We start from the raw sequence: 13354 nt of genomic DNA, 5'->3' as shown, positions 1-13354 counted from the left end.
AAAATGTAATAAGATTAGTCCGCCCAGGCTTCGCACATCATTTCAACTGTTTGTTGTCTTGTCCTGTCTTGTTGAGGAGATTCTTACATCCTTTTAACCACTGTACAGTTTGCTCGGTCAGATGAGTTATTTCCCCCTCTTGCCTTCTTCCCCCACTCAACAGCTGGCCCAGTGACCTTTGTGACCCTTGTTGCAGTTTTTTTAGCAGCCTCTACAAGTCCATATACGTGGGACTTGCACACACTTTCACTGAGTAGAGCAGGAGGTGACAGCTGTGTCTGTAACCTAAAACACAGCCTCCCCTGTATCCCTGTACCATGTCTTCATCCTATTCTGAGTGGGGGTGAGACCAGCTGTCCAGTATAGATCACACCTGTACTGAACAAGAACCAGATCAATCTGCCAGTCTGACAGCTCTTCAGTCAGATCTGGACAAGCTCATGTGTCACTGGTGATCAGTTGTGTTGTAGGGATCCTGACCAGCAACTGGGATCCTGGGATTCCCCTCTGAATTATTCTGCTGTTTATCTTCTGTCCAGAGTTTGGGTCAGGCTCCAAGAATAGTGCATACTGTATCTAAATGTAAAGCTTTAGTTGTTAATGTGTATTATTTCATCGTCTCAGTGCATTCTGAAACAAATCATTTAAAGAAAACTATCCGTGCAAAAGTCGGTGCAACCACTTGAACATAAGTCAAAGGTTTTCACAATGTCCTGATGGTCTGTGTTGCCCATAAAACCAACCGAGCACAATTTATATATACACAGAAATCGACCCTTTCCTGCTCGCAGACCCATGTTCTATTACACTCTTTTTTTGTTTATAAGTTTTTAGTGTTTCAAGTCATTTGAAGAAAGTCTCTCTGTCTCAGAAATGTAAAAGCTTAATTTTTTCATTAATCCTTTCTTTAAACATGATCATATTTGTTTTTTGATCTGCAATTTGTGCTCAAATGTCAAAGTCAGATTTTTGACAGAAATCGGCAGCTCAGCTTAATGACTGAACGTAACACAAGTTAAGATCTATTTTAGTGATCTTTAACATCTACAACCTGAAAGAATTGTTCTTGTGGATGTGTGTTGTGGTAGGGGAAACCATGGACATGTCGGATTTCCTGGTAGGATACTAGATGTACCTGGATGACTTGAATCCATGTATAACATTTAAGAAACAAGGTCAGGTCCATAGTTAATCTGGCAAATGAGAAAATATGAGCGCACTGTGAAATGTACTTAAAAAATCAATTTAAGGCGTATAGCATAGAGTTGATTGTTTGTGTTTGCCATAAGCACCCATAAATTTAGACCCTGTGTGAGTTCAGCAACTATAAGACTCCCGGGAACTCTACTTCACAACAGACTTGTGTGAGACGTCTCCCAGGCTTTGTTCAGGAGCAGTTCAGACTGGAGTGTTTGTTTTACATGTCCCCAAGGCCTTTCTGAGCATCTCAAAGTGTTTTAGCAATTTAGATGCCTCCAATTTAGATGCTTATGTTTTATAAGCGAAATCCTTCTCTATTTATTCTTAACAATCAATCTTAAGCGATTTCCTCATTTTTCTTTTTTCGTATGTCCTTCACAGCATCATAAAAAACATACAATTTGAAAAAAAAATTGCTGCCCGTACCAATTTAGAAAGGGAACAAACATGAGCTGAAATGTCCACTGTAATTGTACTCTACGAGTGACTGTGAGGTTATAGTGTAACATTAGCTGCTTTCAGACATGCACTGAACTATTTGGGATATTTTTCCAAAATTTTTCTAGAGGGGCTGTACGTGAGAACGGAAAAGTCTCAGAACTTTTACTGCCAGCCCCTTAGTAAAATGTCCGGATTATGTTGAGGCAGCCCATGTAAGAATACAGCTGGAAGATGTCCAGAAAATTCACTGCTAGCAAGTGGACGTCTTGTCGTTTCTAATGTGCGAAAGACATAAAATACTTCAGGAAAAAAAAGTCTTAGGACGAAAAAGATGTGCCAAACACAGGATGCTGACAAAGATGTCGATTTGGAAAGAGAAGATAATATTTTGTGAAGCAATAAGGGGGCCACTGGGAATCAAAAAGAAAAACATGTTGTGAATTATTGGGTCCACACTGGGTAAATTGTAGTATTCATTTCCAATCCGACTCTTTACACTCTTTACAATGCAATTTTAAAGCAGTATAAATCCAGATATTGGCTTTAAAGAAACATTAAACTTGTGCATGAAAATATTTTGCAGGGGTGTTTGACCACACAGTGTTTAGGAAGTACTCCAGTACAAAGACGTGTTGTGGCCTGGGCAACTGAAAAGGGAAAAAGGGAAAAAAATTTACTGAGGTTTCTTTCAGTCTTTTGCTTGGTCCATGACTAGTCAGATTCAGTGCGAGAGACATTACAACCAATGACATCACCACCTCATAACTGTGGACAACAGCACGCAGGCATCAGGGGAGAGCAGGAGGGATGTTGGCCTCTCTATGGAGGATGGATGCTGAGAGGCGTACATGACTATAACAGAGCATGTCACTGTATTCACCGCAACCCCCCCCCCTCTCTCTGTCTGTCTTGCATTTTATTTTCTTTCACCCTCTCTGACTTGCTCTCCTTCACCCTCTTCTTTTCTTTCTGTTGATGATGTCATGCTGAGCCAGACGAACTCGAGAGGAAGAGGAAGGGGAGGGAGGTGTTAGAGAAGTGAAGCAGCGAGCAGAGTAGGAGGGGAACCAGCCCTGTGTGCATGATAAACAGCTGAGCCACAGGAGCTGCGATGCTGTCTAAGGGACCAGATGTATTGATCATTCCGGTGACTCACCATGCTGACGTCACCATATCTCAACCCAAAGTTGCAGCTGCAAATGCGCTCATAGTCCTTCTGGGCCTGTTGAAGCTGAGATTGAGTGCGAGGGACCAGCAAATTGTGACGTTAACCGCATTCCCTGTACTCATGCCAGGAATAAGAGGTCAGCAGGGTCAAATGGATAGGATTATCTGAGAATTAAATTCATATGGAGGCTGCTGCGCAATCAAAAACATATGATCCGCTCAACACATGGCCATCATTTAAAGTCCTGCCAGGATAGCAACATGGCTTGCGGCAAAACTGGCAAAACCAGCAAAGCACAGATATGTACACCCTCAGGGTACAAAAAAATCCTCACACACTGTCAGCCCGTGCTATGCTGTTCAGACTCTTTTTAGGTGCACTGAAGCAAACACTGCATCCCCTGTGGCTGTGATACAGAGAATTGATACAGGCAGCTGTTTAGATGAGCAGGTTGCCCCCTACTGAAAGGTCTTCACTTTGTGTCATCCCTAGTCTGACTCCGAGCTCTTTGTCTCAAGTTCTTTTTTGTTTCTCTTGTTTTCTAAATCCTGCCCAGCTGACTGGATGACATTTCTCTCTGCTGATGAGAGGGAGAGCACATTCAGTTCATCACACTCTGCAAGAAGAGATTGCAAACTGTCAAACGGAAGTTTTACTTTGAAGTGAAGTAACATAACTGGCCCGCAAATCAAATGTAGAAATAGTCTATATTTGTCTTGCCTGTCTTCCAGTAATAAAGTTGTATTGTATCTTTAAACAAAGCTTTTCTATTTATGGAGATAAATAAATTTCCCTGTCATGTCTTTTTGAGGGATTTGACCAATTTGGATTTTTGAAATAGCTCAATAGAGGATGAAAGTGACAGAGTCATGAGACACGTTTCCAGTAGCTCAGTGGTTTATTTAATCAACCATGCACCATGAGAAACTTACTAATTCCTGCAAAACAGCAATTGTTGATACATTTTTGCACAAAACTGTGATAAGATTTTAAAAAAGCAGTGTAAAACAAGAGCCTTAGGGGTCATGCATGCCTCATCACAGGCATTTGTATCAGGAGGAAACGACACTGGATACGTTCACATCAACATTTTTAATGAGACACAACCGTTCTTGGCTGCCTCAACGAACTTTGGCTTTGGAGGATTAGGGGTGGAGGGAAAGAACAGTAGAGTGGATATGTGTGAGGCATGTGGATTGATGGTGCAGATGAAAGCGCTGCGCGGCTGGAATTCTAGTTTGTGGTGTTTTACTGTTGTCGATTGCTACTCAGCATTCAGTGTTTTTACGCTGATGGCCGTGGAATGCCAGATCCTGCTGTCATCGAGCTGAGGGGAGATTGCGGCAGATAGAGGCGCAATTTTGTTGCTGATAAAAACCCACACTTCCTGCTGACTCCCACCGTTGTCATTTATCTCTTGATTCAGTTTGTTGGGAAGATAAAGAGTTGGGACAGAGAGGTGAAGGGGGACCTTGAGCGAGCTGGAGAACTCTTTTCTCCTGAGATACAATCAGCAATCTCTACACTGAAAATTTGGAATTCAGCTAAATTACTCCATTAAGAACCCTCTCTCAATAATGTATCATAAAGCAAATTTAATCTCAGCACTAACTAGAGTATTTTATTATAACCACGGTCTTCTCCTCTGTCCTGCTCTCTCTTTGTGCACACGTGTGCACATCATGGACTGCTGGGAGATCCTGCCCAGCAGATTTATGCTGGAAACAAAAAGAGCAGATTCAAAACGGGTGTTACAAAAACTCATAACTTATTTACACTTATAAAAATCTGGTGTTATCTTCTCATTAAAATTCGAGTTTGGTTTTTGCATCTCTGGCATTGAGAACTACACTTGAGCATAATTTTGACTGAGTGACATTGTGTGATACACTTCAGTGTGCTTGTGCCATCTGTTTTTTTAATCTAATTTCTATGTGCCCCCTCTGAGAATCTGTCGTCATTCACTGACCACTCAACTTTTTCTGCTTTCCTTCTGTCCACAGACTCGCAGCGCTCCCATCTCTCCTCTTTCACCATGAAGCTGATGGACAAGTTCCACTCTCCCAAAATCAAGAGGACACCATCCAAGAAGGGCAAGCAACTGCAGCCCGAGCCAGCAGCCAAGAGTACTGAGAAACCTACTAACAAGGTGTGTGTACAGAAAAAGTGTGTGTTGTGGGAAATCCATCTCTTTCCCACCTATTCTCTGCCTTTGTTTACTATTTGTGAGGCAGTTGTTTTCCTGCCGTAATGTTTTGTGCTCTCATATCCCATTGTGTCAGTGTGTGCCCAAATATCCCTGCTGGTTCCCACCGCTTCCCAGTCCCTGTGGCGGCTGCGTGTGCTTCAGCAGGTGTCTAAATCTGTAAAGACTTGAATGGAATTGGGCCACTTCCTGAATGAACACCTCCTCTCCCTCTTAAGGCTTCTAGTGTAATGAGTAAATTCCCCAGCAGTCCTGCCGTGAAAGACTAGAGAGCCTGAAAAAGCTGTAGAACCAAGATGGCTCCAAGCCACATCAATTGATAGATGGTGCCTTGAACTGTGAGCAAACCATGGGAGTCATAAAACCACAGCAGAGAGCACAGACTGCTGTGATGGTCCAAATACTAAATAGGTTGTTCAGTGATGAGTATTTCACTGTGTTTGTGTTTTTAAAGAGCTTGTCATTTCCGTCATTATTATGATAATCAGAAATGGTTTTGTACTGTAATTCTGACCCACTATTTTCTTGTTTTTTAGAAGGTCAGTCGACTGGAGGAACATGAGAAGGAGGTGGTCAGTGCCCTGCGCTACTTCAAGACTATTGTGGACAAAATGGTTGTAGAGAAGAAGGTGCTGGAGATGCTTCCTGGCTCTGCTAGCAAGGTGCTGGAAGCAATCCTGCCCCTGGTTCAGGTGGAGGCCCGGGTACAACAAAGGTGAGCACTAACGTTTGATAGATAATTGAGGATAATATTTGAAAGGCTTCATTCCCTGGAACCTATAAACGTTATCTTTTCAAGATGGATATCTGTACAACAAACCTTGCTCCCTGATCGCTGTCCTTTACTAGATATGATCATTTACAATGTACCAATTTGTTGAATCATTCTTATGAATTCTGCCTTTCAGTGTAACTTACCACATAGCTGCTATGCACGCAAGACATGTTAGAACTAGCATGATGTTGACTACCACTCGCTAAGCAGCTTTTGAAGAGTGACATCCCTTGCCGCAAGGTGCTCTGGACTTGATGCATGACGTCTTTTAAAGATTACGTTCACATTTTAATGAGAATGTGGCACATTATCAAAAATCCTACCTTCAAGGGATGGAAATAAATGCCACCTCTCAGAAACAGAATTTGTTTTGCTATACTTTCTGTGAATGACATCAACCCCCTTCTGTGAAAGCACCCTCAGATTTGTTTGGACTGTCGAGACATGTTAGAACCTCTCTGTCTCTGTCTTTGTCTTTGTGACTTTTCCCATCCGTCAATGCTGATGAAGGTATTGAGGTCAGAGGTGGCAGATTTTTAAACTAATATCGCTGTGTTTAAAAGAAGCTGATGGATTGTTGCTACAACATTGAGAAGCAACCATCTCTGGGGATTTGACCTCAGTCTGATGGAGACAGACCCCAGTAGATCACAGTAGAATTTTATGTTTTGCTTTAGCCTTAGAATTCATGCAGCAACTTGAATACACTACTGCCACAGGCTAGTTAATTCACAACACTTCAGATGTTTGTTTGGTAAATAAGCTGCTGTACATGCAGTCACTATTGTGTGACATAAATCGAATTTTGTAAATGTTGTTAAGTTAGTTTTGCCATCTGTTTAGCATGCAAAATGTTGAATCATAGTTATTTAACAGTGTTGTTCACTTCCACTGTAGCGCAGTGATTTAAATCAATACTGGTCAAATAAGTAGGTCAACAGTGGGTGTAACTCCTACTCACTGTCTGACACAGGGTTGTGTTGAATTAAGTGCTTATTTGCCAAAGTCAAACTGACTAGGCACTCTAATATGCAGACTTGTTACAATTCCACAATTCCTACTGGGCTCTGGTGTAACCTACAACCTTTAGCTCGTGTAATCTTTCTGGGTCAAACCTCTCCATCCTCCCAATTGCTCCACCATCCCTTAAATCCTTCTGCGAGCCCCCGTAGATAGTCGTCTCCCACTCACGTTGGGGCTAAGCTGTGGAGAGACAGTGGATGGATATTCCAGCACTGTGAATCAGCTGCAGCATGTTGGTACAGGCCTGTGCCACACCTTAGTGTTGGGTTTGAACAACACCCTGCTTCCTTGTGTGGTTAGAGTGAGCGTATTACTTCTGTGTTGTCAGGAATAGCCTGCAGTTCCTCAACAAATTTCCCCTAAATATGTAGTGTAATAGATGATAAATGAAGCTTCTCATGTTTTCTTGTTTCTACTTGATTTTTCTCACCTTCGGTTTAACATATACTTGTCCAATTACTTTTTTTCACATCCCTCTTCTGTGTTGTCTTTAATCATTCTTCTTTCTGCACCTCTGGGTTCTATGCCTGCTCTCACCACCATGCTGTCATCATCTCCTTTTTATCTGATTCATGTGCCACTTTTTTCCTCCTACTTGAATTCCTCTGTCCTGTTCATTGCCGTGTTCTACTCTTACCCTCACCCATCCTTACTTTCACACCCTTCCAACAGTTCTGCGCTGTCTTCCTGCCATAACCGTGTGTACCAGAGTCTGGCCAACCTCATCCGTTGGGCAGACCAGGTGATGCTGGATGGCATTGACTTGGAAGACAAGGAAAATGTGGCATCAGTCACAAGTGTCATCAAAGCAGTGCTGGACGGTGTAAAGGTAGGCCCCTCACTGGAAAAAATGTGTGAATGGTCCCGCCTTAATCCCTATATCAGCTGAAGCTAGCTTTGTTGTCTGTCTATGAATAGGAACTTGTGAAGCTGACCATAGAGAAACAGGAGCAGCCATCACCCACCACACCCAACAAACCAGCACCACCTGCTACCACAGCAGAATGGTGAGTACAAAAATACTGCTTTCCTGAAACACCAACATCCAGACACTCAAAGTAGCTTGTTCACTCAGACAACTTTTATGTGTGAAGCAGCGTGTCAACGGAGTTGCCCTCGATAGATCGGGAGCAGGAGCTCTCGAATAAGACCGCTCCAGCAGTTGTCCCTGCAGAGGTTGCCCCTGAGATACCAGATGAGGAGGTAGCCCCACCCAAACCCCCACTTCCAGAAGCAAAGATGGCAGAGCTCAGGTGAGGACCATACACTCTGCAGCTGTACTATACTGCACCCTCCCTATTTTGAGATGCTCTTTGGCAATTAAGGAAGTTAATGCTTAAAACCAGGTGCTTGCCAAAGTGAAATTGAATATTAGACTTACAAATTAATTCTGCAGGAAGTTCTCTGGTACTGAGCTGCTCCTTCATATAGTTTGTTTGACGTTGTTGGGTATCAAAGTCTCTCATCTTTGCAAGACTTGAATATCAGTTTTTTCTTTTCTCAGTTCAAGTCGTGTTTTTTCCCACACATTGAGCTGCAGAGATGTGGCTCGGCAGTTATTTGGCCACACAAATGTTGTGACTGTTCTCCACTGTATTGACAAATGCAGAAGAGCCCGTTCTGCATTTATTCTCCACAGTTGTTTCAGTTTACATTGAAGTTACGTGAAAATGTTTCACACACCAAATGAGGAATAGGGACAGCTTTTAGGATATGGGTATTGAAAGGTGATTTCCTCGCACCTACTGCAAGTTTGAACATCTGAAACTTTATGGTAGTTTAAAGGATTTTGAAAATAGCAAATAATTTGTAGGTGAATTTTGATTGCGTCCTACACTCTTCAAATGTAGAGTAGAAACAAATTGCAGCTCTGGAAAAGAGAGGTGGAATCAACATGAAGTGATGGTAATCTTGTTGTTTGATCCTATAGCTTCAACTTGGCTACATCATATCATTTTAAGAACATCAATAACCAGAAGCAATGGCTAAAGATAAATCTATTAAATCTACATATAAACTTTATATCGGACTGCTTCTTCTTCTACCACAAATGCTTCAAAATATGATGTTGTCAACAACACACATTCTGACTGGTTAGATGTGTACCCATTGAAAGAGAAACCTTGAAAAATACAAGCCGCAATATCACTCAGTGAAATTCCATCGCTGATCTGATGGATACAATTTTGCCAAATATCATTGAAGTGCATATTAGCACGAAAAAAAGGCACCTTGTGCAAAGGTCTTACTAGTCATTTGCCTCTCAGCCCAGCTGCTCATCCATCAGTCCAAACGCAAAATTAGAGACTCTCTAAAATCTTCCACTTTCACGCTTAAGCCCACTTTGGTTTGTTTGTTGTTCTGTCTCTTCCTTTCTTACTCTTTCTGCTGTCTCTCTCTATCTCTTTCATCCTTGGTTTCCCTTTGGATTCTGGGAACAGAGCACAGTTGAGTGCTGATGCCGGCCAAAGGAGACCCTCTCAGAAGGAGAAGTATGTTAGCCTATAGGATCATCAGTCTCCATTATAACATCCCACCCTAGACCCCCCAACCCAAAAAAGCTTCTTGATTGGATGAAAGTTTTTCTTGACTTGCATGATTGCATCATCCCAACGTCTGTGTCATCCTCGGTACTCCTCGAAGAAGTCATCATCCAATCAGATGACCGTCCAGTGCATGAGAATGTGTGACTGACCTCTGCAGTGTCTTTTCACTGGCCTCCATATCATGGTGATTTATGTTCCCGCCCTTTGTCGCATTTTGACCTGGTATTAACTCACTGAAAGAATTTTGGTTTGACAAGCAGGACAACTTCTTGTCAGAGCTGAGAGAGGCTAACATGAAACACGCTCACTTTCATCTCACTGTTCTCCGGGGGGGAAGATGATGATGATGGTGTGTGTGTGTGTTCATGTATTCATACATGGATTTGTGTGTGCATACATGTCTGAGAAAGTGTTTTTTTTTTTCTGCATTGACTTCGCCTCAGGGACAATTCTGCTCTGTAATTCTGCTGTTTATCTCTTTTATAGTCCTCCACCAGCTCTTCCCCCAAAGAAGCGTCAGTCAGCTCCTTCGCCCACACGGGTGGCAGTGGTTGCCCCTATGAGCCGCGGCTCCAGTCTGCCCTGCAGTGTTAACAGACAGGTGAGGCTGTAGCTCCAGCTCATGATAAGATATTAGACTTTCTGGTCCATTTATAGCTTACCTTCATTTTCAGTGGAGGACCATAGCAACACAACATGCAGGAAAGAAATAATATTTTTAAGAATTTCTCTGTCTGTGCAGCAGCAGGACTATGAGCAGGAGTTACTGCAGAGGCGTTTTTCTGGGGGGAGCCAGTCGTACGGGGGCGACTCTCCACGTCTATCTCCCTGCAGCAGCATGGGGAAACTCAGCAAGTCAGATGAACAGCTCTCCTCCATGGAGCAGGACAGTGGTCAGTGCTCTCGTAACACAAGCTGTGAAACACTTGGTAAGAATACAGAGACAAATCTTAGACAGCGACATAGACAACTGCTTGCAAAGAGCACATTGACCAGACACGTACAAGTGCAGATTAAACGGTACAGGAGTTTATATACGTTAGCTACGTTATGTGAGTGAGACGATGTAAAATGTTTTGGAAGAGATTTGTTGGTTTCTTGACCATTAGCCAGTGGAACCAACCCCTTGAAAAACCTTTGCTAATGAGCATTTTGTTTATTGTGAAGGTCAAGGACAATACACGTACACAATAAGTACGTGTTCATTGTGGGTAAATTATTACAAAAATGAAATCTTTTCCTTTTCTTCAACTTTTCAGACAACACAGAGAACTACGACCCGGATTATGACTTCCTCCACCAGGACTTGTCGGTAGGGGAAAACCTGCCCCCAATACCAGTGGGAGGGTGTCTGAGCCCCCTGCCAGAGTCTCACAGCGAGTCCTCTTCCCCAGTACCCGGACAGCATCCCTCACATCCCCGCTTTAGTGCTCCTCCACCGCAGCAAACCCCAGAGTACTGGACCCCGCAGCCCAATCAAATGAATCCCCTGTCCTTCCGCATCAGCGCACCACCTGCCCTTCCCCAGAAGAAGCGACGCAGTACCCAGGCATCGCCCTTCCCTGACGTAGGGTCCAGGGTGCTGTATGAGCGACACCCTTCCCAGTATGACAATTTGTCAGAAGAGGAACTGCACCCTACGCCGCCATTTCCCCTTTTCACACCCATCTCACCCATGCCCCAGACAAATGGGAGCATGTTCGTCGCGCAGTACATGAGCAGCGAGAATGCAGATTTGTCTGCTAGCCCACCGCCCCTCCCAGAAAAGAAAAGCAGACACAGTAAGTGAAGGGAGAGGAGGGAATAGGGATGTTATGAGAAGGCAGGGAAGAAAAGAGATATTTTAAATGAGATGCCTGAAGAGAGGGCACGTAAGCAAAGGAAGGGACAGAGTCTAATGAAGAAGGGAATTAAGGAAAGGGATGAGGTTGATTTAATAGGGGACAACAGGACATTGGCTGCACTTCATCATCAGTTCATTGAAGAATAGCTTATATCAAGGAAATATTCCATTGTGAATAGAGACAGGAAGTGAATACCAGGATGTGCTACAATGGGTCTGGCTCCAGGGGCACAGAGGGCAACATTTGGTCATTTCCTGACACACCTGCTATATCACTTCCTCTCAAGCTACTGTATTATGTCATTCTATACAGTCAGCCCTTCCTGCTAGCTTAAATACTTTTCATAATGTGACGAAATACATGTATATTCAAGTCACTGTCTGATGTCAGTTTAAAGTGAAACTCCACAGATTTTACACATCAAATCGTTTAGGGCCAGTCGGTGGGTTATGGGGCCGTACCAGGCACGAGCAGCCAGGTGATGACCCCAAACCAGGAGCCCACTACCCGGCCCTTTACTAACTAAAAAAGTACATTCTTGACTTGGGTGTGCCGAGAGTCATGATTCTGAGCAGCATGAACAATATATGTTACATAATCGGACCCGTCTCTCCCCTCCAGTCCTCCAGTACATGCAGTTTGTGGAAGACTACTCGGAGCCGCAGCCCTCCATGTTCTACCAAATGCCGCAGAGCGAGAGCATCTATGAGCAGCGTAACAAGCGCTTCCAGGAGGTCTACGGCTTCAATGACTCCTTCAGCAGCACAGACTCAGTCCACGAGCCGCTGCAGCCCCCAGCATTGCCCCCAAAACAAAGACAACTGGTAAGAGACCATCTGCATCTGCTGGTGGTGACAGTAAACTTTCTAAAGGACCAAAATCCAGTTATTTGGATATTAGGCCATTTTACAAAAACTAAGGGTAAAAACTAATAAGTGTATGTAGTGAGTGGATAGGGGGAAAAATGACTAGAATTGCTGATTTAAATTGCTGGAATTGTTCTTTGCGATCTTCCTTGAATTTAAATCAAAACTATACACTATGAATGCATGAGATGACAAAGACAAAGAGTGTCATGAGGACATGAGAACAATATAAGCAACCCTCTGTAGTCGAGCCCGTGCTGGTCCAAACATTGGTAGAAAGGGAAAAATGTGAAAGAATGCAGGCTGCATTCCAGTGGTAATCCTCATCAATTTTCTCTCAAGCCTCTTCCTATCTTGTTATCTCTCTCACCTATTAAGCCCCTCCTTCTTTCTCTTTATCTCCCTTCCTTGCAATTTCTGTAACCAAAGCAGACATCTGTGCATATGTGGAGGTGTTTGGTCGTTAGTGGGAGATAGGACTAGCCTTTATCAGGCCCGCATCAGACCCAGTCTGCTTATCTTAAGCTGAGTCGCCGTCTGGGTTAATTGAGACAACTGTCTGACAATGAGTCAGTAGGGATAGGAGAGGTAGAGAGACGACAGGATAGGTCTTAGCGGGAGAGGGCGAAATAAACCTTTTGAAGAAGGAAAAAAAAAAGATGTTTAATGGCCCTAAAAACAAGGTTTCTCAGTCAGCTTGCTATTATCAACAATTTGGTCACACCTATATTGGGGTACATTTTGCGAGCCTCTTAAGGCTTTCCAGATAAACATGATTTTACAATAATCACAATTATAAATAGATGGTTCATTTTTTTACCTCATCATCACATATGAGGCATGACGTTCTCACCAGAATGGGCTTTTTACCTTTGTCAACGGCTGCCGTTAATATTTGACAGTCACAAATTTATCTTTGATTTGTTTTTTGTAGAAATGAAGACTGTGCATTTGTCAGGAACAAACAGTCAACACTCCTCTCCAGGGTGTCGCTACTGTAGATGTACAGTATCCTAGCCCAGGAAAGAAAATAGACTGTGGTTGAATGGCAGTCGACACAGGCCACCTCAGATAGTCCTCCCTGGTTCTCTTTTGTCCATTGTCCTCTTTCTGTCACCGCTGTGTATTTGGAGCCCTGTGCCCAGCTCTTATTTTTATCATTCTTTTGTTTGAGTGTACAGTCGAACTGTACTCATCTCTGCTCCTGCCTAATCTGGCCTCCATGTTTTGGACTCAATGAGCTTGTGGCCCAGTGGAATAAGCCTGTTTGCCTCCTCCATAAACC

At 43.3% G+C, this 13354-nt stretch overlaps 1 protein-coding gene across 16 annotated transcripts in view; it reads left to right on the top strand.

Moving 5' to 3' along the window:
* The window catches only part of rapgef1b (Rap guanine nucleotide exchange factor (GEF) 1b), a 42234-nt gene that overhangs the window by 17112 nt on the left and 11768 nt on the right, over positions 1–13354 (top strand). For 6 of the 16 annotated variants that reach the window (XM_035184072.2, XM_035184071.2, XM_035184069.2 and 3 more), the window contains exons 2-11: positions 4813–4958; positions 5552–5730; positions 7486–7642; positions 7732–7820; positions 7908–8066; positions 9255–9305; positions 9846–9960; positions 10102–10288; positions 10619–11140; positions 11825–12027. In XM_035184072.2, the coding sequence (XP_035039963.1) occupies positions 4813–4958; positions 5552–5730; positions 7486–7642; positions 7732–7820; positions 7908–8066; positions 9255–9305; positions 9846–9960; positions 10102–10288; positions 10619–11140; positions 11825–12027 (1808 nt within the window). The remainder of the gene's footprint in view (positions 1–4812; positions 4959–5551; positions 5731–7485; positions 7643–7731; positions 7821–7907; positions 8067–9254; positions 9306–9845; positions 9961–10101; positions 10289–10618; positions 11141–11824; positions 12028–13354) is intronic. The other 10 variants (XM_047344368.1, XM_035184064.2, XM_035184073.2 and 7 more) reach the window with 7 other exon arrangements.

Source organism: Hippoglossus stenolepis, chromosome 18 (genome assembly GCF_022539355.2).
Source record: "Hippoglossus stenolepis isolate QCI-W04-F060 chromosome 18, HSTE1.2, whole genome shotgun sequence".
Lineage (NCBI taxonomy): Eukaryota > Metazoa > Chordata > Actinopteri > Pleuronectiformes > Pleuronectidae > Hippoglossus > Hippoglossus stenolepis.
The sequence above is the reverse complement of the archived record's forward strand: the minus strand, read 5'-3'. Positions and strand labels throughout refer to the sequence as shown.